This window comes from Seriola lalandi, unplaced genomic scaffold (genome assembly GCF_002814215.2).
Source record: "Seriola lalandi dorsalis isolate HSWRI2012SDOR001 ecotype SW California unplaced genomic scaffold, Sedor1 jcf7180002054983, whole genome shotgun sequence".
Lineage (NCBI taxonomy): Eukaryota > Metazoa > Chordata > Actinopteri > Carangiformes > Carangidae > Seriola > Seriola lalandi.
In genome coordinates, this window is record NW_019525532.1 from 301,780 (window position 1) to 326,453 (window position 24,674).

Below are 24,674 nucleotides of genomic sequence, written 5' to 3' on the forward strand. Positions count from 1 at the left end.
CCCCCCCACCCGGTGCCTTATCCCAATCCCCATCCTTCCCTCCACCACGGGGTCGATCAGCTCTTAACCAGGAGACTCCTGATGAGTCACTTCCATCACTTCATCCTCAGCCTCCACATCTCATCTGTTGTTGCTTCCCCCTGCTGTTTCCTTGTGTGAATTACAGGAACCTGCCACTGGCTATCGCTATCTCCATGCCCATAGTGACTGTGATCTACATTCTGACCAACGTGGCGTACTACACCATCCTCCCCATGAATGCAATCTTAGACAGTGATGCTGTAGCTGTGGTAGGTGTCTATATAAGCCTTGATAAATCACCTTTATACTCAGCAAGTGCAGCTTTTGTTTAGGATTTCTGTCTTTCCTCTATAGACATTTGCAGACAAAGTGTTCGGCGTGATGAACTGGACTATTCCCCTCGCTGTGGCTCTTTCCTGCTTCGGAGGACTCAACGCCTCCATCCTGGCCTCCTCCAGGTGAGTGATTCCCTCTTTTCATGGTGACATTCGAATAACTTGTGCAGCCACCTCATCCCTGTGTTATCGGAAACCTCACTGACTGTCACTTGTGTCCATCAGCGTCGCTCATCACCACTCCTTGTCGCGTATGTTTTGTGTGTCTTTAAAGGCTGTTCTTCGTGGGCTCCAGAGAGGGCCACCTGCCTGACTACCTGTGCATGATCCATGTCCACCGCTACACCCCCATCCCCGCCCTGCTCTTCAACGTCAGTCAGCCCTTAACATCTTTTTATTGTCTGTTCTCTAAACGTCTGATTTGGCTGCCGTCTTTCCGTTCATTCCCCACATTTTCTTATTCTGACTCGCACTGTTTCTCGTACGTCTCTGCAGGGCATCATGGCTCTGATATACCTGTGTGTAGAAGATGTCTTCAGGTTGATAAACTACTACAGCTTCAGCTACTGGTTCTTTGTGGGTCTGTCCATTTTGGGGCAGCTGTATCTGCGCTGGAAGCAGCCGGATAGAAAGAGACCCCTGAAGGTAAATCAGTCTAACAGTTTACTGCAGTCACTGGTTGCAGGTTGTGAGATTTCAGTTGAAGCAATGTTTAAAAGTATTAGAAGAGTCTCAAAGTGGAGCGTTTGTGGCGATTCATCGTCTCACCACTGTCTTCTCTGTCATCCTCCCACAGCTCAGTCTCTTCTTCCCCATCATTTTCTGTCTCCTCACCGTCTTCCTGGTGGTTGTGCCGCTCTACAGCGACACCGTCAACTCCCTGATCGGCATCGCCATCGCTCTGTCAGGAGTGCCCGTCTACTTCCTCTGTTGCTACACTCCGGCCCACAAGAGGCCGCTGTGGCTACGCCGCTTCATCGGTAAGACACCTGCAGGATTTTCTCATCGATATTATTATTGCCGGAATATACTCTCTATTTATTATGCCACCTCTTCACTCTTATAAGACTGTCTTATTACCCAAGGGAAATCATGCACCTTATATCGTCCTATTTTAATCTTTTTCCCAATCTTTACTTTGCAGTTATTGTATATTATTTGGCTTTTAATTGTTTAAATCTTACTTGTTTTGGGGCTTTATGTGATGTGGCTCCTGTGACATTGCAATCTATCTTTGGGATTAGAGAATCACATTAGAAGGATAGATAAATTTATATATGGATATGGATCAATGCATAGCAGGATGTATGAAACGGAAGGAATCTGTCTATTCACAATAAATAAAACCATTTCATGTGAATTTTGCTGCTTAGTCCTGAGGTGTTTTCCAACTGATTCCAGCTGTTTTAATTGGCAGCTGGATTCAAGCCGATGCACAAGTCGCTCTAACTTCTCTCCTGTCTCCACCTCTTTCAGCTCAGTCTGGCGTGCTGATTCAGAAGGTGTGCTACTCTGTTCTGACTGAAATGGATGTTGAGGACAAGGAAGAGTAGAGACATTTGATTTTAACACCCTGCCGGAGACTGACGACGCACAAATATGGAGGCTCTACCCGAACTTATCTTGGCCAGCCGCTAACCGCCGCACGGCCTCGATGGACGAACATTTGGGCTTGAGCTGGACCCAGCTCTCTGACCTGTCAGTCATCGCCCGGTGATAATGTTAATGTATGACGGTGCCCGGGCGCTTGATGGCAAGATTTCACTCTAGCTGACTGTGACTTCAGAGAGAACATTTTAATGCACTCCTGAAGAAATCTACTCCTGTTTCTATCAGAAAACAGTAGAGAATTATTTAATTAATATATCAAGACAAGTTTTTCTTTGTGTGAAATTATATATATGTATTTTTGATCATACTGGAAGGTAGAAAATTAATATGGTTCAACTGTTTAAGCGGAGGGGAGAATATCCTTGAAACTGAAAGCACTGCTGACCATAGAAACAGCCTTGGTATTACTATTAATGTCATTTGCAAAAAGAAGAACCAGCATTAAAATAGATTTGATTACGTGACTCCACGTTCACCGCGGAGGAAAAAGTTCAAATAAAGTTTTATACTGTCATCTTTGAGGTCTAGAGAAGTAAAGGGCTATTTTTACACAAAGTAACTCATTTTTTGTGTCTGATTCAAACACGAGCTGTTAAATGTAACTTTGAGACAGTTGAGCTGCAAACATGTATTTATAATAAAAATTACTTATGGATAACATATATAACTTCAATTGTTTTTCATTCCTCGTGTATCATGTACTCAAATATAAAGACAATGTGCACACAGAAGTGGTTGTTTAGAGGCAGATTTTACATTTTAATTAGAATAATACACAACCCTTCCCCAACCTGTCCACTCTTCCACCCATAAATATGTACATAATTCATAACACCATCAATCTATGAGCAAATAAGACTTATACAACAGTGTCCTTCCATGGCTTTTCTTTGCCATGAGCTTGCTTGTCTTTAGTTGATGCTGCAGCAATGGGAGGGTTCTGCTGCAGAGGATTATGGGTAAAAGTCTGCCTCATTGGACCTGTGGAGAAAAATGGACAGAAACAATTAAGTGAAGGAAATACATGCATTGCAGTTTGTTGTAAAGATATTTATCAGTTCAGTTCACACGGCAGCAGAGAAAATAACCATGACAACAGCTCCATCTAGTCTCCAGGATGTGTAGGTACAGTTTATAAACAATGGTGGAGTCTCACTGTCTGGTCCTTTCCAGAGAGTGAGACTTCACTGACATTACACACATCTAAAAAACCTGAAAAGCCCCCCAACATATAGAAAATGGTAATAAAAACATGTTTGCCTGACGTAAGGCTGCAACTAATGATTATGTTCACCATCAATAAAATATACAAATTATCGTCTCACATAACTGATTCATTGTTTGCTCTATAAAAAGGCTGCAAAGTGCAGAGAGATATTTAGTTTACAGTCATATAGGAAAAATATTCACATTTGAAACAAGTGACTTTTTGACAATCATAATAAAACATTACTTAAAAGTTCATGTGGGAATCGACACAGTGACCAATTATCTCAGTACTAGTCTGAGATGATGACAACGAAACAACAGTAGTAAGATACTCACCGAGTGCAGCTTCTGCAAATTCAGCGAAAAAATTATGACTCTGTTTAATCCTCCAGGAATCTGACTTGATTGTATTTCTCCAAAAGTTTCATATTAGAGTCCGAGTTTATCACCTGCTGATTTTACAGTGAGACAACTTTAAGGCCCCAAATGTCTGTAAATCAGCAACACTGAACTGAGGCTGTAGCTGCAGCAGAATTCACAATGCATTTCTGTCTCAGCGTGTGTTTAATCACACCTTTAACTTATCCATGAAGCGAAATGAATATCCAGCAAGAAACTTTCTTTTCAGGGTGTAACCCTAACCCTTATGTAACTGTTTGATGAAAGACATGTCATTTCAGAGTAAGGTATTTGATTTGATTCACCATTAATCTGCTCACGATCCAGTGCAAAGGGCTCAACAGCAAAGACAGAAAATACATTTGAGTCCTGATCAATACCGAGTTTCTGTAAGTGTCGTAACCTGCTACAGCCACAAGGGGGAGCACCTGTTCCTGCACCTGAAAGTTGTATCCTGGAGAAATCTAATTTCTTAACTACTATTATCCAGTTTTTCTGTTTTTTATTTAAATAAACTTTACAGTTTTTTTTTTTAAAAACTACTAATTGAACACATACTTTTTAAATACCACAGTTGTTTGAGAAATTATTGTGCACAAATTTTAGGATTGAGTTGATAAGATAGTGTCATATATCCTGGTCATTTTATCCAACCATGTTATTTTTATAAAGCCACATTACAATATATTCTTTTACTTCCTTTCATTTGTACTTTTTTTATACCTTTTAATCTCTTTCAGAAACTGCTGAAGTAGTGGGGGGACTGACCTTTAGCAGCGAGGTCCAGATGATTTTTGATCCTCCTTTCCCTCTCTTCCAGTTGCTGAGCCAGCTGAGCGTTCTTCCAGCCTGGAAACCCACACAGAGTTACAACATGTGCAACAATCAGTGTTGCAATTTCCTGTCATTTTTATTCGAGTGAAACAGCAATGAAAGCCTTTGTGGTTTAACATTACTATCAAAAACCAATTGATCAAATGTCCTGATGTTTTAGGTTTATGATTATAACACCTACCCTTCTTCATGGTTGCGAAGAAGCCTTCATTATTGGGCAGAGCGTTGTCCGGGTGTTTGATCCTCTCTGGGATCCTCAGCCTATCTCTGACCAAAGGGTGTCTGAGCAGAGCGACTTGACCCAGAGAGAAGCAGTTAGAGGTCAGCCAGTAGGTGAACACCGCCTGAAGTTAGTTTGAGAAGAAACATATTTTAAGAAGCGTTTTCTCGTACTAAGTGCCGTTTTAGTAAGATGTGAGTTCAACTTAAACTAGAATACGAACAAAAACTGATGTGAGTGAATGACAGACTGACCGTGGGGAAGTTGATAGTGAGGGGGAGGATGACTAAGGGCATGATCCTGAACACAGTCTTCATGGCTCTCAGATTGGGGTTGTCAATACCAGACTCTGCACCCAACTGTAAGAGAAAAAAAAAAGTTTATAACAAGATAATAACAACAACTAATGCAAACTCTGTCAGTCTCATAATTTAAGGCTCATGCTGATTCTAGTCAGACTTTTCATAGTGTTTTACTCTTACTATGTCTGCCTCACCTCCAGGATGAAGAACATGGTTCCAGTGACGGCTATGGGCAGAATATAAAAAGGATCTGCTGCCGTCAGGTCTGGAAACCAGAACAGACCTCCCGTCTGCATGCTGGGCACCGGCAGATACGCCATCTTCCTCAGTGCGATGAAGAAGGAGACGAAGACTGGCGCCTGAGTGAACAGACAGATAATGATTTGATCATTAACAGATATAAAATTTCTTTAAATCGGTTCCTGATCATTCATTCATTTATTTCCTGCAGTTTTGACCCTATGAAAGGATAATAATAGAAATAATGACATGAAAATTAATCCTACTTTAATCACTAACATCTTCTTTTTTTTTTTTTTTTTAAACCTGACTAGAAAATGAAGATTTGTAATTTTCAAATGACCAAAAATACTAAAATATATTCTTTAAGTATCATAGCTCAATAAAATGTAAAGGGGGATTGTTAAAGAGATGAACTGACCTGCACTAAAGGAACCAGGAAGCCGCGGAGAGGATTCACATCATGCTTCTTCTGGAACAGGTTCAGGTCAGAGTAGGCTTTGGCAACTGCAACACAACACAAAACCAAGATTGATAAAATTGATCAGACTGGACACACACACACATGCAGAGACACACACATCTGTATTTTGACAAATTTAATGGCGAGAGAGGAATGAAAATTTACATTCAAATTTGTTTCCACTCTGTTTGGCCTCGGTCATCCTGTTGGTGAGTTTGGTCATCTCAGGCAGCACATTGTTCAGCTTGGCTGCCTCTCTCTGGCCCTTCACAATGACTGGAAACACAGCCATACGAGCCAGCACCGTTCCTGTGTGAGTGACAGATTCATAGAAAGAGGATAGAGGAAGAACAGAATGAAGGACACAGGAAAATAAACACATGTCGTTTGTGCTGCTCGAGCAAAATAATCACCGTTAGATACTGATGTAATTCACCAGAATGCAAGACTTTTAATACGTTGACTTCAAAGTTTTTGTTGAGCCACGCTTACCTACAACGATGGCCCCCCACCAGGGCATGCCGAGATCCAGGTGCATGAACTCTAATAAGTTCTGGATCAGTCCCACAGGTGTGTGGCCGGCCAGTCCCAGCTCTGCTAAAGTGGGTTCTGTCGTCGCAGCTTGCAGGACCTCCACCGCCGTCGGTGCCACACCGGCAACCTGGTCAATGACTGGCTGCGCTAAAACAGAGGTGGGGTCAGCGGGCAGAGAGACAGGGGAGGACTCCAGGACTGAAGCACTGTCAGGAGCTGCCACCACTGGAGCTGCCATTGATCCATCCTCAGGTGGGATCTGGAAATATCGATATACATCTAGTATCAGTGTATCAATATATTTTAGTAGGGGTGGAACAAAAAATTGTATTAAAGCCTGTTACTGCCAATATTGATTGGCAGTTTTTGTTTTTTGTTTTTTAAAAAAGGAGACTACATACTTTAATAAATCTAAGTTATTAATGTGTCTGATGTGGTATAACATTTGTTTACATCAGTAATAACTGTAAATGAGGCAATAACACAAGCTAATATTTTCAAATCTAATTGTTTATCTCATGTACAAAATGCTTATTTTTCTCTAGGTCTCAATTATTTAAAACACCTACAAGTACACCTCAGGGTGTTCGCAGCAGTTCCTCCTGAGCTTCAATGAGGATGAACTGACTTTGATCCAACAGAGCTGCCATTCAGTGAAAGTGCTGTAAGTCTAATCACCTGTGAGCTGTTGTGTCTGACTGCCACGGCGTTCACCCACAGGAACTTCCCATGGTGTCTGCGGCCCAGCAGAGTCCTGGTGGCCGGACTGCGACACTCAAACACTGTGTGGAGATGGGACCTCTGGAGCAACCGCTGTTTGGAAAGCAGAGGGTCACAGTGTCAGCTGGTTGCACACTTCACACAATAAACAACAACCTGATGACAAATATTGGGGCTGCTGTTGTGTCACACAGCATCTGCTTAGCTCGGTGGGGGTTTAAGGGTTCAGCTAAACTGGACTTTTAGCTTTTCCCTGTTTATTATCATTGTAAATTGAAAGTGAAAATGTACAAAACCAGCAATGGGTTGACAAGTATTGATGTATTTTTTCTCCATAACCAAGCGGCTAAATGTAGCTAAACTAGATGTATTATAAAGTAACCTAATTCAGAGGAGAGCCACATAATAATGTCATATATTACTATACTACTGAAAAATCCTTTCAAGTTTGCTGAGCCTGAAGTGGTGCATTAATTATTATCCATTTTTACCCTTTCACTTAAGTCCAGTTTGACAAACAGGGGCCCAGATGTGCAGCAGGTTTAAGTTAAACCTAAGATGCAGTGACCTCTTGTGGCATTTGGGGTTTTATGCAGGACTCAGCTGGGTTTATACTTGTGGTTTAGACTAAACATGGGTTAATTAACTAGTTGGTTTAAACTCATCCTGATCATAAAACCACACCAAAGCCTGCGGCAGAGTAACAGCTCCAGTGTCTTTACTCCAGGAGAAATGTTGAGGCACAAATGTGACAACACTTCGATAATGTCACAAATAAGGTCCTGGTGCTCATTAGCGCGTGTTCAGTGCCTCTGGCTAAACTGCACGTTATTCTGGTTTAAAAAACCTAGTGATTTAGCTGTTATACTAAACACATGTCTTTGCCAGAGAGGCTGTTACTGTCAAAGTCACACAGAAGGCATGCACTCGTAACTACGCAGCGAGGATGCTAGCCGGCTAGCTAGTTAACCGGAGAGAGTCGCTGTTCGTGTCTTTGTTTCAGACCCGGGAATAAAGCAGCAGACGTGGAGCAGTAAAGATGACCTACGTGGCTCCAAATGTCTGAAAGAGGAAGGTTGCCTCGGCTCGGTTTTCCAGTCTGCCTCAGGAAACATCTTGCTAGGCAGCCCGGAGTCACCCCGCTCCTGATGGCAGCCATGTTGACAGGGAAGATGATGACCTGCTACGGAAAACGCGAGGAGTCAAGTCCTTGCAACATATTTCGCGTTTTTGTTTTTTTGTTTTTTTTTTACTTTGATTCCGGTTTCTAGTGGCTCTCCATGTACAATGTACACTCAATATCGATAACAGTGTTTAGGAAGATACACATGGACTATTATGTTCAAGCAAGTAGGTAAAAAAGTAAATGAACAAAAATGTTGCATGTTGCAAAATGTATGTTGATTGATTTTGCTTTCATGTGTGGAGAGATGATTGGAGTAAAAAAAGACATTTATCACCTTAGATAAGGCTAATTTTTATTCTTCATTTTCTCCACTGTAAAAACATGAGGATACTTCATCTTGAAATAAATTACGGTACCTGTCTGTCTTGTAATTGTGCATTATGAGAAGTAGGCTCACAGTAGTGATGAACTCTTTCATTTTCTTCAATAAACAAACTAGTGCATATAGTTCAGAGACGGATGAATGCTCAAACAATAAATATAGAATTCATAAAATGTGGTTCGGACAGTAATATTCACATTCACAACATCCACAGCAAACAACTGAGTTAGAAACAGAAATACTAAAAGATTTGTGTGGTTATGTGTGTGTGCGTCAGTCAATATATTTCCAGCAGCTTTATGGCATCTGATCACAACAGTACTTTCTCACAGGCTTGTCCACATAGTGTTTTCTTGATCAGACAATATTGAACAGAGTGTGTGGCAAAGATCAAAAGTGAATATCAAACACCAGCACACTTTGTCTTTGTCACTCTGTCTTAGATTTGCATGACTGCTTCATTTAGAGCAGGGTGGAGGCTTGGCACTTGATCCTTTCAAATATTCTCAGCCTCTCTCTGACACATGTATATGAGTTAGAGGCAGAGGTATTTTTATTTCAAAGAAATATTTCCTGGTACAAAGTGTTCTTTCAAAGTCTACATGATATGATCGCAATTAAACCAGCAGAACAGGCCACACACCTATGAGAGGCAAAATGACTGTGGGAAAGATGCTAATGTGAAGGGGGATGATTTATAATCCTGAACACAGGCTCACAGATTGGATTTGTCAGTACCACACTCAGCTGTAACCTGGCAAGTACAGTATAAAAGGTTTGTGTGATTAAATTGAACGTAATGTTGTATATAATTATTGTAAAAACTTGTGTCTCTGTTTTTAAAAATCCAACACTACACAGCAGGGAAATCTCTCCTACCATCATGACCTATGACCTTTCACAAAAACCAGGTGTCCAAGGCTTTGTTATTCTTATTTTATATACATATTTATTTATTCATTCATTTATTTAAATCACCATCAGAAACCCTCAAGTGGGACAAAGGTAAATGACAACACAACAACCGTTTGGTTTGATTCAAAGTGATGAACATAAAATCCAAAGCATCTATAACATTAGTCAGTGGACAGTGATGGTTTACACGAACTCGTAAACAACATTGAGATCAAAAAGCTAAATAATTTATACCACCACTTAACATTGAAATAAGAAAACACGTACAAGTGTTAATGCAAAGATTTACACTTGAAAGTAATTTCTTCACTCGATCTCTGACTGTCTGAAATCACACGTTACATTTTGTGGCATCCATTGATGCATAATCTTTAGTTTAAAAAAAACATAGAAGATATCAGGTCAACACGTCACACACAACACACAAACACTGGGTGATCAATGTCAGTGAGTGTAGGCTAATTGTAAATTAAATGAACATAAAGGTGATTCTGTCTGCTTGTGTTACCTTCTATTACAGGCTGATGCAATACAGCAGCACCTGAATCTAAAACATCCCTCTCGCTCATTAAACCTTTTGCATTTGAAACAATCCTGTGGTAAAACAGGAAGTGATCTTAATCCGACATCGACTCTGCCTTTTTCCGATTCCTCTTTAACATAGGAAAACACCCAATGGTTTTGTTCTTTTTTGTTTTTTTCTTTCTTTCCTTCTGCTTATTCGTCAAACACCACAATCCTCCCATCATCTTATGTCGTTTTTTCGTGACATTTTTTTCTCCATCTTGTGTTTGTGCATCAGATTCTTCTCTTGCATGTGAATAAGGAACGATCTCTGTCTCGTTCTTCCCTTTTGCTTTTCCACTGACTTTCTTGGCTTTGTGTTTCTGCGGCTCTGGCAAAGGTGAATCATTCAGGTTTATACTGCGAACACCCTCTGTCAAAGTGACCGCTCCATCCGGTTTTGGATCATCTTTTCCTTTAATACTCCCTCTATTATTTACCCGCCTCTTTGTACTGTCCTGTGAAATTTTCTCTACAGTTTCCATGCCACTGCTTCTTTCCCTCTCCTGAACTCCTTCCACTGTTACGTCCTTAAATTCAGCTCTAGCTGTAGACTGAGAATTTCCGTTCTTTTCTACACTGCCACCTCTCCGTTTCTCGGTCAGGCTTCCCCTTCCTGCCGACCCTGCTTGTCTAAGAGACGAGTCCTGTCTGATTTGAATACGCTGAGTATCTCCTGCATGTTTCTCCTCTCTGACTTGTTTCTCCACACCCACACTTTCATGTCTTTTATGTGTAACGCTGATGTTCTGCTCCGGTCTGTTCAGTCTAACGTCAACTCCGCGGCTCTGATCCTCTACATCCCGACTGAAGTGTTGTTGTTTCTCTGATGCTCTTCTCTTTCGTGCGGGTTCATCATCTCCTCTCTTTTGTTCCTTGTCTCCTTTAACATCCCTTCCCTCCTCTTTCGATGGTTCATGTCTTTTATACGACCTGTTACTTCCTCCCTGTTTACGCCTCTGACCGTCTTCGCCTGATACGTTTTGTTTTCTATCACCAGACCTGGGAAACTCATAAAAGTCATGGTCAGATCTTGACAAGAGCTTTCCTCTTCCTGATATGACTTTATCAGCCCCAGTCTTTCCTCCCTCGTCATCTTTAACATCTTTTTCCATCTCCTTCGCATCTCCCTTTTTGTCTGCCCTAACTGGTTGAAGGTCATTCTCTTCTCTAACTTCCTGTTTAGCTCCCTCGTCGTCATTGACATGTTTAACAATGTCTGATCCTTCATTGTCCTCATCCTTTGCATCTCTGTTGGGGTATTTTGTCAAGGATTTTCCCTTCTTGTCTGACTGTTCATCACCCGCAGTCTTTCTATTCTCGTCTATATTTGCATACATTACCTTTCTTTCCTCATCCCTCTGCATGCTCACACAAACTTGTTCTCCACGGTAACTGTCCTGATCCTCCCTGCTTTCTCCAGGACGAGTTTCTGTAGAGGACGGCTCTCTCTTTTCTGCCTGCTCACCAGCTCCTGTCTCATCTTCCTCCTCTTCATCATCCCTCATTACTTTCCCCTCACCTCTCTCACATTTTTCAGCATCTTGATCACGCAAGTCACTCCTTTCTTCACGACACTCCTGCTGATTGTGTGGTAGGCTCTGTCTGACGTCAACTACGGACCCGACACTGACCGTGTCTCCAATTCCTGTATCTCCATTTGTGTCAATGGAAGCAGCCTCTGCAGTGTCATTACCCACTTCTACTGTCTCCTCGACCTCCTCTCTCTTTCTTTTCTTCGCCTTTTCCTTTTTCTCATCTTGACACGGGTCGTCATTGTCACCGGCAGCAGGTGGGAAACCTCCATTGGTGGACACCTCCTTCATGTCTTGAGTGCAAGGTTCTGCAGCGTGGGCTAGAAAAGGGTATATCAAATAAAACAATTAACAAAGAAATTTCATGCAGTAATACGTGAGTAAGAATTATGAAAATATGCAGTATGTCTCTTACTTTTCTTTTTCCTGTAAAAAAGAAGATAAGCGCTGCAGGGACTAGTGGGAGAAATGTGAAAAGAGAGTAACGTCATTTTCATGTTCAGCAAAATAAAAGGTGGGAAAAAGACGCACTTAAACTTACCTCTCACTGTTATCCACCTGGAGTGGCTGGTAATGAAGCTGTTGATGAAAATAATAACCAAACATTAGATTATAAATAAATAATCAGAGAAATAAATAACTACAGTAATGTTGGAGTTGAAGTGATCAATCTTACCAATGAGACTCTGGAATCATTGAAGTTATACCATCTCTCATCGTCCTCTGACTTAACTCTTGCAGTGTAATGTCCACCTCTCAGATCACCAAAGTGATCCACAACTGCGTACAGTTCATACGTCTGATTCTGATCACCAAGGGAAAAGTGACAGAAATTAGGGTCAGGAATGAAAAAGAAATGTGTTATGATAAAATAGTAAAATATAAAGTATATATACCTCTGGGATCTGTAGAGTTCTGGGAACAGCCACATCACAGTTGTTCTTGAAATACATCTTGTAATGGTAGTTAAACTCAAACCTCTTCAGCAGCAGCATCAAAACCTCTGGATGATGCTTTATGACACATTTCTGAAAGAAACACATGTCAGCATGTTGTTATAATTCCCTTCATGAAGTCTCAATGCTGTCATTACAAAATCAGTTAATGTGCATGAATCAGAAACATGTTTTCTCATTACTCACAACAGTAGCGTCAGATTTGTCATCACACTGGTCACAGTACATCTGGTTTTCTCCACTGAAGTTCAACTCTCTGAAATACTCCTCAGTGCCGGCCATCTAAAGAAATACACTCGTGTCATTTGCATCTGACAGATAATATTGTATCATCTGCATAAAAATGGAAGGTGAAGTACTGATTAAGAAGATTAATGTTATATATGTATAGACTGATGGCAAGAGGGTCACATGTTAAATTGAAACACCTGCTGACATTACTGACCATTCAGGTGAAACACGCTTGAAGGTTTCAACACACACAGTAAGGGGCAGAGCAGCAACATTTCTCTGTGCACCCCAGCAGGGCAAGAAGCTAATTAGAAGAAGCTAATACCGTATTTCCCATTTTATGATACATCACAAATGTTCAATGAGATCGCCGGGCCAAAATGTTAGTCTGTAAATGTCATATTTAGTCTAGTAGTTAAGTGAAGTTTGCAGGTTGTTGGGTTCTTACCACACTGTAGTGCTCATTGTAGGAAACCACCAGCTCAAGAGGAAGATGCCAAAATAACCCATCTGCGTTTTTCTCTGTGAGACATTTAGAACAAATGGTCTTGTGTGTCAACTCTCCATGGAAGATCTGAAAACACAAACATAGAGACACTGATGAACATGTGTTACTTCTCATATTACTTAAATACTTCCCTTCAATACTGATGATGTCTTTACCTGTGAAGCCTCATCACTGGTCAGAGCTAAAATCTTCTCAAAGTACTCCGCAGCATCTTGCTGTTCGTACACTGAACAGAGAAGAAATCAGTATTTATTCAGGAAATTTATCAAATAAAATAAGATAAACATAAAGTTACCCTATTGACTTTTGGTCAATTTATCTATTATAAGGTAGAAATATAAAAATACCAACTGCGGATTTTAAAAGTTTTTATCAGATACTCTGTCTACAATAAATAAAAAATTTAAAAAAGACAGATAAAATAACAGGATGTTATTTTAAGATGTTAATCTGTGTTAACGTCATGTCAACTGATCAAATTGTCCCTTCAGCATGAAGCCTCTTCAGAGGTTGCATGTTTTTCTATGTGCCCACTACTGTACCTCTTTCGATGCCCAGCCTCTTTGTGATGTTATAGGTGTATGCTGTTCCTTTCTTTAAGTCATCAAACACGTCTTTAAGATGAGAGTCAATACGCTCAGGATCAGGGTTTCCACTGGTGTACCTGAACAGAATTCAGACAGAGGCTCCATGAGTGATACAAACGTGCACTGTTGCCCTAATTTAAAATAAAGACATTATATGACATGGTTTTGGACTTTGTAACAAACCTTTCCACAGCCTCTCTGAAGCGTTTGGTCATGAACAGCACCTGCAGCACACTGTTCAAGTAACACGTTGCTCCTTGGTTCTCCAACCCATGGTACTTGAAAAACTGTCTATCGCTTTGCACGACAGCCATCTTGATTCTTTTTTCTTGAAGACTTTATCAGTCCACTTCCACACTGCTGCCAGCTGCACGGAGATTTGCAGTTTCAAGATCAATTATTGACAATCAATCAAGTGAAACCAAATTAAACAAAATACGAGGCAGAAGGGAAATGTGAGCCTACCTTCAGCTGTGAGAGTCGCACTGTGAAGACATTCCCTCAGATCATTGCAGGACTGTCACGAAACAACTTCTCCTCTGCTTATCATCGACTCACGAAAAATATTCTGCCACTTGTTAAACCCTCAGATTACTTTCTGTTTCACTATTGAGTAATTGGAAGGAATGCTGCGTTCAGGGTCACATGATTAACAGGAAAACTGAAGATCATTGCACGAATAGTGTTTTGTTGGTCAAAATAAAACACAAGCTGCCAAAAGCTTCTTCTCTGTTGTAATCCAGCCACTGACTCAAGGAGATTTTCTATAAGACAAATTGTGACAAAGGCTCTTTGATATAGGAGCTCTACAGGAGGAGTGACCTCTCTGTCTTAGAACAAGGCAGCACAATATAACAATATGAAGCCATCATATGATCCTCTAATGTTATTTGTCTTTTGCTTATTATTTTAGACATATTTTCATTTAGAGTATTTAAATCACAATCCAAATCTTTCAAGTGGCATAAAGTTAAGTGACAACACACTGGTCTGGTTTCAAAGAAAGAAATAAAATGCATAGAGTTTTTTACCATCATGATGTATGACCTTTCACAAAAAAGGCAACAAAGGCTTTATTATTATCAATTCAGTTTGTATATATTTTTTTATTCGTTTAAATCACCGTCAGAATGCTTCACATTAGATCTAAGTAAATGACAACACAACAGTTTGGTTTGATTCAAAGAGATGAAAATAAAATCTAAAGCATCTATGAGATGAGTCATTGGGCAGTAGTGGTTTACATGTGTACAACAACACAGAGACCAAAAGGCCTCTTTTATGAGAGTTAAGTGACCTACAAAACAAGACGACACATGAAGGTTTAGGTTTAAATTTCCACACACACAATCTTTTACCTGAGACATATTACATGTTACATTCAGTACTATCTCTTTATATATCTCTGAACGATTTATATTATAAATAAAATGTAACAGGTACAATACACGTCTTCAACTGTATGAATTGTAAACGTGACACAGAGCAACAGCACACAAATAAATCATTGATCACTAAAAGTTACTAATTTAAGCTTTTACATTTGCTGGTCTTCAGACAGGAACAAACAGGAAGTGAAGCATTTTACATTAACCATTACAAAAACCAGGAAAGTCGATCTGTTAAACAGATTGAACCAACGTGAAGAAAGAGAAGAGACAGACTCAAAATACATTCACCAACAGGAACAAAGGTATGTCCATACTACCCGATCACTAGCAGATCTCTGATGAGTATCAATAAGCATTGATTAAAAACTAAAAGTAAGATCTTGTAGACTCCACACGGACATGCAGTCTTGTAAAATAACAATTTATATTATCCTTTATCTGACTCTGAAGTCAAGTCTTGATTCTTCTGGCTTTTGCAAAAACCTGCGTGTAGTCGTTTTGTTCTGTTCCTCCTTTTTCGCTTCCTGTGTTTCTTCAGCGGGGCAGTGGTATGCCACCATCTTCTCCTCTTCTCACGTGCAGCTCTTTTCTTCACTGCATATTTTTGCATCTGTGCATCAGGCACTTTTCGCGTTGCCTTGGCATTGGAGTAAATAAAACTGTTTGTCTCGTTCTCTTCTTGTGCATTTACAACAACGCTTGTGTGTCTATGTGTCTGTGGCTCCGGTAAAGGTGAATCACTCAGCTTTGAAGTGCAAACACTCTCGCGCCAAGTCGTTCTGTCAGCGCTCGCTTCACTATTTACCTGACTCTTACCGCTCTCTTTTGAGGTTTCCACGGTTTCAATTCTTATGGTCTTCGTCTCGTGGCATCTTTGAGGACCATCAGGGGTTTCCCTAACTTCTTCCTCGATTATCTTCCCATATATCCTTGAGGGCTTCCACCAACCTCTACCTTCCACTCTAACCTCCTTTAATCCAGTTGTTTCCCGCGGCTGAGAACCCCCCAGTCTCGTCATTTCAACACTTTCAACTCCCTGGTTCTCGGTCAGTTTTTCCCTTCTTTCTGAGTCCTCTTCTGTTCCCTTACTTTGTGCAGGATCATCATCTGCTCTCCTTTGCTCCTTGTCTCCCTTAACATCCCTCCTCTCCTCTCCCTGTTGCTCTTGTCCTTTATACAACCCGTCACTGCCGCCCTGTTTACACCCCTGATCATCCTCTGGCATGTTCTCTTTACTATCACCAGCTCTTCCATTCTTCTGAGGCACATAATGGCAGAGGTCATACAAGGTCAAGAGCTTTCTTCCCCCTGGTGTTAGTTTATCAGCTCCAGTCTTTCCTTCTTTGTCATCTTTAACATCTGTTTCCATCTCCTCCTCTTTGCCTAATCTTTCATTGTCCTGATAATCTATATCCATGCTGGGGGAGTTTGTTGGGGATTTTTCCGTCTTTCCTCCCTCCTCATCTTCCTCTTGTTCTTTGGTGTGAACATCTTGATTACGCAACTCACTCTTTTCCTCATTCAACCACTGATAGTTATCAGGTGGTATTATCTGCCTGACATCAGCTCCATTGGCCTGATCCTCTACCTTACAGATGCTGTCAGCTGATAGGTTCACTCCTCCAGACACAACACTGACCGTGTCTCTAATTCCTGTTTCATCATCCACCATAACATCCACTGCAGTGTCATTGCCCACTTCTACTGACTCTTCACTCTCTCCTGTCATTTCAGCATCGTGACCCTGGTCATGGTTGTCAAACGGGAAACCTCCACTGGTGGGCACCTCCTTTTTGTCTTGAGCACAAGTATCTGCAGTGTGGGCTAGAAAGTAGGATTCAAATAAGTTCAAGCAAAGTACCAAATACTTTGATGTAATCATTCACACTACATGTGAGTAAGAATAATGAGAGTATATCTCTTACTTGTCTTTTTCCTGTAAAAAAGAAGATAAGCGCTCCGGGACCTAGTGGGAGAAATGTGAAAAGAAAGTAACGTCATTTTCATGTTCAGCAAAATAAAAGGTGGGAAAAAGACGCACTTAAACTTACATCTCATTGTTATCCACCTGGAGTAGCTGGTAATCAGGCTGTTAATGAAAATAATAACCAAACATTAGATCATAAATAAATAATCAGATCAATAAATAACTACAGTAATGTTGGAGTTGAAGTGATCAATCTTACCAATGAGACTCTGGCATCATTGAAGTTATACCATCTCTCATCGTCCTCTGACTTAACTGTTGCAGTGTAATGTCCACCTCTCAGACCACCAACGTGATCCACAACTGCGTACAGTTCATACGTCTGATTCTGATCACCAAAGGAAAAGTGACAGAAATTAGGGTCAGGAATGAAAAAGAAATGTGTTATGATAAAATAGTAAAATATAAAGTATATATACCTCTGGGATCTGCAGAGTTCTGGGAACATCCACAACACAGTTGTTTTTGAAATACATCTTGTAATGGTAGTTAAACTCAAACCTCTTCAGCAGCAGCATCAAAACCTCTGGATGATGCTTTATGACACATTTCTGAAAGAAACACATGTCAGCATGTTGTTATAATTCCCTTCATGAAGTCTCAATTCTGTCATTACAAAATCAGTTAATGTGCATGAATCAGAAACATGTTTTCTCATTACTCACAACAGTAGCGTCAGATTTGTCATCACACTGGTCACAGTACATCTGGTTTTCTCCACTAAAGTTCGAATCTCTGAAATACTCCTCAGTGCCGGCCATCTAAAGAAATACACTCATGTCATTTGCATCTGAAATTAGCTGCCACAGATGTCCTGACCGGTTTAATGGGTGTAAAGTATTCATGTCTTCTCAAGAAGAAAGTTCTTTAACTTGGCATTCAGGAAGAAATCTACTGCGAAGTTTGCAGGTTGTCGGGTTCTTACCACACTGTAGTGCCCATTGTAGGAAACCACCAGTTCAAGAGGAAGATGCCAAAATAACCCATCTGCGTTTTTCTCTGTGAGACATTTAGAACAAATGGTCTTGTGTGTCAACTCTCCGTGGAAGAGCTGAAAACACAAAAATAGAGACACTGATGAACATGTGTTTCTTCTCATATTACTTAAATACTTCCCTTCAATACTGATGATGTCTTTACCTGTGAAGCCTCATCACTGGTCAGAGCTAAAATCTTCTCAAAGTACTCCGCAGCATCTTGCTGTTCATACACTGAACAGAGAAGAAATCAGTATTTATTCAGGAAATTAACAAAATAAAATAAAGTAAACATAAAGTTACTCTATTGACTTGAATATAAAAATACCAACTGTGGATTTTAAAAAGTCTTTATCAGATACTTTCTGCTGTATGTTAACACGTCTGGTGTCCAGTGCAACATTAATAACATCTAATTAATCTGTTAACTTCCTGTCAACTGATCAAATTTCCCCAAAAGTTGGTTTGTCCCTTCAGCATGAAGCCTCTTCACAGGTTGCATGATTTTCTATGTGCCCACTACTTTACCTCTGTCGATGCCCAGCCTCTTTATGATGTTATAGGTGCATGCTGTTTTTTTCTTTAAGACATCAAACACGTCTTTAAGATGAGAGTCAATACGCTCAGGATCAGGGTTTCCACTGGTGTACCTGAACAGAATTCAGACAGAGGCTCCATGAGTGATACAAAGGTGCACTGTTGCCCTAATTTAAAATAAAGACATTATATGACATGGAGTTGGACTTTGTAACAAACCTTTCCACAGCCTCTCTGAAGCCTTTGGTCATGAACAGCACCTGCAGCACACTGTTCAAGTAACACGTTGCTCCTTTTTTCTTCAACCCATGGTACTTGATCTCAGCTGCTGGGAGGAGAGTTTTATCAGATGCCTGTAAACTGCAGAAATGTCTGAACACCACTAACCCGGCAGGTATATCTTACCTGGAGGGGGGCGAGTGGGGTTGAAAAACTGTCGAACGTTTTGCAAAACATCCATCTTGATTCTTTCTTTGACGACTTTATCAGTCAACCTCCACACTGCTGCCAGGTGCGCGGAGAGTAGTTTCACGATCGAGTATTGACAATAAATCAATCGCAATGCCTTGCAAACGAAACGAAATAAAAGACGGAAGAAATACGTGAGGCTACCTCCAAGTGTGAGATTCATACCTGCAAAACCTTCATGCAGGTCGTTTCGAAACAACTTTTTCTGTCTTTATTAGTGTCCTCCAGGAATACTTTCGCTTTCATTTTTTGCTGCCTGCTGCGTTTGCTGGAAAGCTGCATTCAGGGTGTGTCGGAAACAGCAACGAGCTCGCATGACTAACAAGGAAATTGAATGTTTTTGCACAAAAAATTGTTGAGAAATAAACCAAAAGCTTTCCAGAAAGATAAATCTATGTTGTAGTTCAACAACTGAAAGCAGCAGCTGAGGGAATGTCACATTTGTGGGACATATATGTAAACACACATCCCTATCCAGAACTTAAATCCTTTACCTTTTGCACATTTCAAATCCCTTGAGTCACACCACATGGATGATGAATTTTGATATTTTGTTGAAGTGTGTTTGGAAGCCCCCACATGGAGATTTTTGTATTTCGTCTTAATGTGATTTAAAATCAAACTGATCAGTTTTAGGAACTTATTTATGTGTTGGATTAGAGCACTACAGACCCATGGTGGTGTCTGTTGAACCGTCAGAGAACCTGCTGCTCTGTTTGTTAGAAAACATTACTGAAACTTTTTGCCTGTATTTGATGCCCCGTTGATGTGGATTAAAGACTTTAAGCCTCTTAATAACTGCACATTCATGAGAGATGAGATATTAAAGAGACAACATGATTTTATTATGCAACAACAACTGATTTTTCAAACATCTTTAAAAGCTAACATGGGAACATTCGAGGATTAATGCAAGAAAATACCCCAAACAGTATAAAGTTTTATCCTTTGTAAACATTGTCAGGAGACTTAATGAAGCAGCAGCAGAAGATGTGCTGGTGGCAGTGCTGGGAGGTGGAGATGGTGGAGTCCGCCATGAACCCTCAACACCATTTGGATGACGGACATGTGCTGGATTCCAAACTCAGAGAGCTGCTTGGTGTCTCCATCCAGATGCATGTCTGTGAAGATCAGCCGCACATCGTCTTTTCCTACACACACACACACACACACACAGACACACACACACACACACACACACACACACACACACAGGAAAACATAATCAGATCACACTCTTTCAAACACAGTTATTACTTAAAATGTATCCTTACTTTTAAAGTCAAGGTCCAATACTGTGGGTATGAAAAGCAGTAATGGTGGAAAGTGTTAAACAGGACTCATGGGGAAAAAAACTGTTCAGTATTAAAGGAGCTTTCCTGAATAATGTGTACTTTCACTTTTGATACTTTAAGTATGTTTTGCTTGAAATACTTCGGTATAATATAAATGCAGTATTTATAAGAGTGTTATTACTTCATTTTCATTAAGTAAACAACCTAAGTAGTTCTCTCTCCACTGCAATTAACCATAATTAGAGTACTTCAAGGGTCAACCTCGTTTCATGGAGAAAAAAAAAATCCTGGGATATTCTGCTGATGGACAAACATCATAAACAACAAACTTCAAAGTCTATATTCAGCTCCTTCGTCGGCTTCAGGTATAAGATAAACGGTCTCTGACCGGCTGAAGCGCTTGTGTATCAGTTCTGACTGTTTACTTCAGGCGGTGTGTTTACCTGCGCCGTCGGGGAGCCTCGTGGCTATCTTCTCCTTCAGCTGCAGCACCGTCATGCTCTGCATCTGCTCCTCGGTGTTGCACAGGTCGACGAGCATCTTCTCACCCCTCAGCCCGTGCACCATCACTTGGTAGATTTTGCCCATTTTGTGCCGTTTTTCTGCGTGCGAGGTCCCGCGCTCCGGTCGCCTGTGCCTCTGAATGCCTTTAATGCCAGTTTAGGGTGTTGTTTAGCCTAGTCAGCGGGAAATGACGTAGGACGGGCTGATGATACTTTCACTTTCACCTTTTAATTGTTGCTGTTATTTTTTCCTTTTTCTTGTTTCCTCCAATCAGCATCAAAGTCATCTTAAAATGTTAAATGAAAGTCAACAAAGTTTTTTTGTGTGTGTAACTGGTTTGAGTTGGTGTTGTTGTGTGCTTCCCACATGCAGGTGTTACTCGCTCTTTGAACCCATCTTTTCCTTTATCACTTTATTACTTCTCTTGCATGAGAGGAGGTGATAACAGCATCGAGTCTGACCAGAGAGTTGGACACTTATTGTGGGTTTGTCTTTTGGGAGTTTTGTAGTTTCCATCAAAATGCCTGTGCAGTATTGGATGCGTATACACTGGTGGCCTAAAACAACCAGCGCGTGAAGGCATCATCGTCACAATGTGCTGATATGAAAACCGGATATTGCAGCAATCTTTGGCATGTGACAGCAGTAGTGTTTGTTTACCAGCCCCACACCCTGGTTGCCTTGGTGAAAGCTGCTAAACAATTTAACAACAATTTAATTTTTTAAACAATTTAAGATACGATCGTGTCAAAATAGAGGCTATTTATTAAACCTAGTAGGCTATTTATTAATAAGGAGTAATTAAAAAACTAAACTCAAAACACTGCATAACAATAATACGATAAGGGACTTTCCTCTGCAGGTCTATTTGCATTCGCATGATTTCTTGTAACTGCTCGGGCGAAACTGAAAGTTTGAAGGAAAAAAAAAAAAAACTACTCTGGGAGCGATCAGTGAAGGTGACACGACACAGCATCCAGCTTCCGTCTTCTTCACTGCTCATTTATTGACTGCAGAGAGAGAAGAAGTTTGTCGACTCGGGTCCAAGGAGCTGAGCTGAATCAAAATGACGACACAGGGTCAGGAGGAGAAAAGATACGACCCCAAAGACACGACTCTGAAATTTGTCAACAGACCGGATGACCTGGATCCACTGCGTAAGAATTGAATTATAAACGCGTTATATTGTCGCTCTGTGCGGGATCTCCTACATTCCCGTTTATTCCTCATAAAGAAATGTCAATTAATGCCTTAAATGTTGATATGTAATGATGCGTTATCTCAGTTGTTGAAGGCGGGTAGGGTCGGGCTACAGGCTACAGGTGAATGTGATGCTGAGTTCAATGTCTGCTCTTGTTGTTGTTCTTCCTCAGCTCCAGAGGAAGGAGACATTTGTCTTCGTGCAGAGATGTCGTGCGGTCATGCCGTCACCCCGGAATCTCTGACCGGGTGGTGTCGCAGCCTCCTGGATCAGGTACTTTCCACCATCTCACTGACACAGCATAAAGGTGTGTTTGTTTTACTCGACGTCAGAGGAGTTAAGCTCCAAACTGTCTCCGAAAATATGACATTTCTAGTTATAGAGTCACTGTTCTTGTCAAAAGGGCATTTAGGATATACAATTTAGGATACATTTAGGATTAATTAATTAATTAATTAATTAATTAAGGATACATTTACATACATTTAGGATATACAATTAATCTACAAATCAGCAAAAATGAACCCCCCCCCACCCCAAGTGGCCAGTAAACAAATGGAGATGTAGGGGATGCTCAACTTCCGGTTGTAATGGCAACCCCATCTGGGTTCATCATGCTTTTAACTGGAAATATAATATAATCTGTGCTTTTAATTTAAGGGCTGCTACAAGTTCAAGTGCCCGGCTTTAAAGGACGGCACCTTGCAGAAGTGTGACAAGGAGTGGTCTTACCAAGAGGTGCGCAGGCTGGCCGTGCTGACCGCTGAAGAGATGCAATACTTTGAGGAGAACATCGCCCGTCTGGCTGCCATAGAGTACTGTGAAGTCAAAACAGTGAGTCGTCTCCACCTTTAAAAAGATACAGACTGATTTATTAATGAGTGCAGCAGAGATCATTTGTTTTTGTACCATCCAGTGACTATGCAGGTAAAGCAAATTACTTATTCGTTTTCTTGCTGAGTTTAAAGAGCGATACCTCTCTCATGTCTGTACAGTGAATAGGAGCCAGCAGCCGTTAGCTTAGCTTAGCACAAAGACTGGAAACAGAGGGAAACAGCTAGCCTGGCTCTGTCAAAATGTATCAAAAATCTTCCTACCTGCAGCATTAAAGTGCAGAAGGGGCAGTTCTCCAGTTTACGATAGGTTACATGCCGGACTGCCTCTCAGCGAGTTATATATTTACAGTTCTCGAGCAAAGGTCTGCACCATCGACTGAGATGTGAGTAAACTGATTATTGAATATGAATTGATATGGCCTCCCAGCTTGGTAGACCCCAGGACATCCTATGAGAAATAGAGGATAGAAGAGAGAGAGAAGGAAGGAGGGTGTTTGATAGACGTATGATAGATATGATGAAATTACTTCCACGTATAAGAGAGAGGTATTAATCTTCTCATCTTACTGCTGGAAGAAAGCAAATAAGTGTCTTTCCAAAAATGTTGAGTTATTCTTTTCCAACAGTGTCCTGGGTGTAAAACCTACATTGAGAGAGAGGACCTGACAAACCTGAACGTGCAGTGCACAATCTGCGCAGAAGATGAGACGGAGTCGTGCCAGTTCTGCTGGCAGTGTCTGAAGCCGTGGAAAGGTAAAGCTCCTCGCTCCGACCGCTGCGACAACAGCGGCTGCGTCAACCACGACCTCGAGCTCCTCAAGAACTGTAAGGACACCGCTCTCCCTCAGGTGCAAGGGGTCGACAAGTGCCCTTCCATCCGGGCCTGTCCCACCTGTGGTCAGCGGGTGGAGCACGACAAAACGGGCTGCAAGAACATCATCTGCCCTCGCTGTCAGATCGAGTTCTGCTTTGTGTGTCTGAAGCTCAAGCCCGAGTGCCTGGAGACAAGCTCTTACTTCATCCCCTGCAGTGATGGCGTGGCTCCCAGACAAACCTCCATACCTGTGTGGCGCAGAAACTAACAGCCAACAACTAAACTCACGGCGTTCTTCACACTGTGTTTCTCCTGTTCGGTTTCACTGTGAGATTCTTATTGCAACTGAGGCCAGACGTGTTGTCTAATGGGCCTATTTGTTCACGTGCATTGACAGAATTAAAAGTATCTGATGTATTCTCTTATAATGTTTTATAATACTCATAGTTAATCATTAATAACTGAAACGCTTAATAAAGGTTCCTTTCACATGAACACAGAAAGTCTATCTGATGTCTGACCCAAACAGGTTCATGCATGTGAATACATTTCCTGAATGTTGAACAGGATAAATGACAGAGAAATAGTAACATGTATCCACATATCATATAAAATTTATTATCAAACAGATATTTTACATATAGACGGATAGTGAAGCTGGAAACTGGTCAGTTTTTCTACTGTAGGTCTAGAAGTGTAAAGATCTGATGCTGTTTGTCACAGATGTAACCCTGTTAAAAAAAGGACAATAAATAGTTTAAATATGTTCATGTTTGATAAATTGTGATTAAAAGTATTAAGAATAATATTTCATGAAGTTTGACAAAAAGTGTTTAAAATAGTTTAATAAATAAGTTTAAAAAGTTTAAAAGATACAAATGTGCACTTTAAGATATTTTGTGTTATTTTGAAAAGCCACAGGGTTAAAAAAGAAGTACCGATTGTGAAAATTGTAATTCTGGTAATTAATTG

General features: G+C 40.8%; 6 protein-coding genes across 7 annotated transcripts in view; 2 read left to right on the forward strand and 4 right to left on the reverse strand.

The window, feature by feature from the left end:
• slc7a7 (solute carrier family 7 member 7) overlaps nucleotides 1-2,634 on the forward strand; it is a 10,255-nt gene extending 7,621 nt beyond the window's left edge. For both annotated transcript variants that reach the window (XM_023396811.2, XM_087171258.1), the window contains exons 6-11: nucleotides 167-290; nucleotides 376-479; nucleotides 631-727; nucleotides 852-1,001; nucleotides 1,153-1,336; nucleotides 1,833-2,634. In XM_023396811.2, the coding sequence (XP_023252579.1) occupies nucleotides 167-290; nucleotides 376-479; nucleotides 631-727; nucleotides 852-1,001; nucleotides 1,153-1,336; nucleotides 1,833-1,909 (736 nt within the window). In that variant the 3' untranslated portion in view covers nucleotides 1,910-2,634. The remainder of the gene's footprint in view (nucleotides 1-166; nucleotides 291-375; nucleotides 480-630; nucleotides 728-851; nucleotides 1,002-1,152; nucleotides 1,337-1,832) is intronic.
• A 65-nt stretch (nucleotides 2,635-2,699) lies between these two features.
• oxa1l (OXA1L mitochondrial inner membrane protein) lies at nucleotides 2,700-8,061 on the reverse strand. The gene is made up of 10 exons (XM_023396812.2): nucleotides 7,937-8,061; nucleotides 6,847-6,981; nucleotides 6,127-6,427; nucleotides 5,800-5,943; nucleotides 5,593-5,678; nucleotides 5,126-5,290; nucleotides 4,884-4,988; nucleotides 4,591-4,753; nucleotides 4,344-4,424; nucleotides 2,700-2,948 (listed from the first exon to the last, which is right to left on the reverse strand). Exons 1-10 carry the CDS (start codon nucleotides 8,045-8,047, stop codon nucleotides 2,827-2,829), a joined length of 1,413 nt encoding a protein of 470 aa, XP_023252580.1. The 5' UTR covers nucleotides 8,048-8,061; the 3' UTR covers nucleotides 2,700-2,826.
• A 1,257-nt stretch (nucleotides 8,062-9,318) lies between these two features.
• Nucleotides 9,319-14,289, reverse strand: LOC111647142 (uncharacterized). The gene is made up of 11 exons (XM_023396746.2): nucleotides 14,158-14,289; nucleotides 13,876-14,059; nucleotides 13,648-13,769; nucleotides 13,261-13,331; nucleotides 13,046-13,171; nucleotides 12,553-12,648; nucleotides 12,307-12,438; nucleotides 12,087-12,215; nucleotides 11,952-11,989; nucleotides 11,826-11,866; nucleotides 9,319-11,730 (listed from the first exon to the last, which is right to left on the reverse strand). The coding sequence occupies exons 2-11, from the start codon at nucleotides 14,004-14,006 to the stop codon at nucleotides 9,929-9,931; spliced, it is 2,688 nt and encodes an 895-aa protein (XP_023252514.1). The 5' UTR covers nucleotides 14,007-14,059; nucleotides 14,158-14,289; the 3' UTR covers nucleotides 9,319-9,928.
• A 489-nt stretch (nucleotides 14,290-14,778) lies between these two features.
• Nucleotides 14,779-19,298, reverse strand: LOC111647243 (uncharacterized). Its single transcript, XM_023396867.2, has 11 exons — nucleotides 18,990-19,298; nucleotides 18,804-18,909; nucleotides 18,576-18,697; nucleotides 18,211-18,281; nucleotides 17,996-18,121; nucleotides 17,736-17,831; nucleotides 17,490-17,621; nucleotides 17,270-17,398; nucleotides 17,135-17,172; nucleotides 17,009-17,049; nucleotides 14,779-16,907 (listed from the first exon to the last, which is right to left on the reverse strand). The coding sequence occupies exons 1-11, from the start codon at nucleotides 19,213-19,215 to the stop codon at nucleotides 15,511-15,513; spliced, it is 2,484 nt and encodes an 827-aa protein (XP_023252635.2). The 5' UTR covers nucleotides 19,216-19,298; the 3' UTR covers nucleotides 14,779-15,510.
• Nucleotides 19,299-19,875: 577 nt separating this feature from the next.
• Nucleotides 19,876-21,026, reverse strand: LOC147817241 (uncharacterized). The gene is made up of 2 exons (XM_087171284.1): nucleotides 20,791-21,026; nucleotides 19,876-20,203 (listed from the first exon to the last, which is right to left on the reverse strand). Exons 1-2 carry the CDS (start codon nucleotides 20,933-20,935, stop codon nucleotides 20,022-20,024), a joined length of 327 nt encoding a protein of 108 aa, XP_087027410.1. The 5' UTR covers nucleotides 20,936-21,026; the 3' UTR covers nucleotides 19,876-20,021.
• A 746-nt stretch (nucleotides 21,027-21,772) lies between these two features.
• Nucleotides 21,773-24,205, forward strand: LOC111647145 (uncharacterized). The gene is made up of 4 exons (XM_023396749.2): nucleotides 21,773-22,008; nucleotides 22,225-22,325; nucleotides 22,713-22,886; nucleotides 23,515-24,205. The coding sequence occupies exons 1-4, from the start codon at nucleotides 21,918-21,920 to the stop codon at nucleotides 23,968-23,970; spliced, it is 822 nt and encodes a 273-aa protein (XP_023252517.1). The 5' UTR covers nucleotides 21,773-21,917; the 3' UTR covers nucleotides 23,971-24,205.
• Nucleotides 24,206-24,674: the final 469 nt, after the last annotated feature.

Coding starts and splice junctions, on each gene's coding strand:
- LOC111647142 (XM_023396746.2), bottom strand. CDS start 14,006: ATGGCTGTCGTGCAAAGCGATAGACAGTTTTTCAAGTACCATGGGTTG. Junction 12,649..13,045: donor ACAATGAGCACTACAGTGTG/GTAAGAACCCAA, acceptor GTATTTCTTTAG/ATGGCCGGCACTGAGGAGTA. Junction 11,990..12,086: donor ATGATTCCAGAGTCTCATTG/GTAAGATTGATC, acceptor TTTCATCAACAG/CTTCATTACCAGCCACTCCA.
- LOC111647243 (XM_023396867.2), bottom strand. CDS start 19,215: ATGAATCTCACACTTGGAGGTAGCCTCACGTATTTCTTCCGTCTTTTA. Junction 18,910..18,989: donor CCCCACTCGCCCCCCTCCAG/GTAAGATATACC, acceptor TCCTCCCAGCAG/CTGAGATCAAGTACCATGGG. Junction 17,399..17,489: donor GAACTCTGCAGATCCCAGAG/GTATATATACTT, acceptor TTTGGTGATCAG/AATCAGACGTATGAACTGTA.
- oxa1l (XM_023396812.2), bottom strand. CDS start 8,047: ATGGCTGCCATCAGGAGCGGGGTGACTCCGGGCTGCCTAGCAAGATGT. Junction 6,982..7,936: donor TTTCAGACATTTGGAGCCAC/GTAGGTCATCTT, acceptor CTTTCCAAACAG/CGGTTGCTCCAGAGGTCCCA. Junction 6,428..6,846: donor TCAGACACAACAGCTCACAG/GTGATTAGACTT, acceptor CGATATTTCCAG/ATCCCACCTGAGGATGGATC.
- LOC147817241 (XM_087171284.1), bottom strand. CDS start 20,935: ATGGGCAAAATCTACCAAGTGATGGTGCACGGGCTGAGGGGTGAGAAG. Junction 20,204..20,790: donor GAGGCTCCCCGACGGCGCAG/GTAAACACACCG, acceptor GTGTGTGTGTAG/GAAAAGACGATGTGCGGCTG.
- LOC111647145 (XM_023396749.2), top strand. CDS start 21,918: ATGACGACACAGGGTCAGGAGGAGAAAAGATACGACCCCAAAGACACG. Junction 22,009..22,224: donor GGATGACCTGGATCCACTGC/GTAAGAATTGAA, acceptor GTTCTTCCTCAG/CTCCAGAGGAAGGAGACATT. Junction 22,887..23,514: donor AGTACTGTGAAGTCAAAACA/GTGAGTCGTCTC, acceptor CTTTTCCAACAG/TGTCCTGGGTGTAAAACCTA.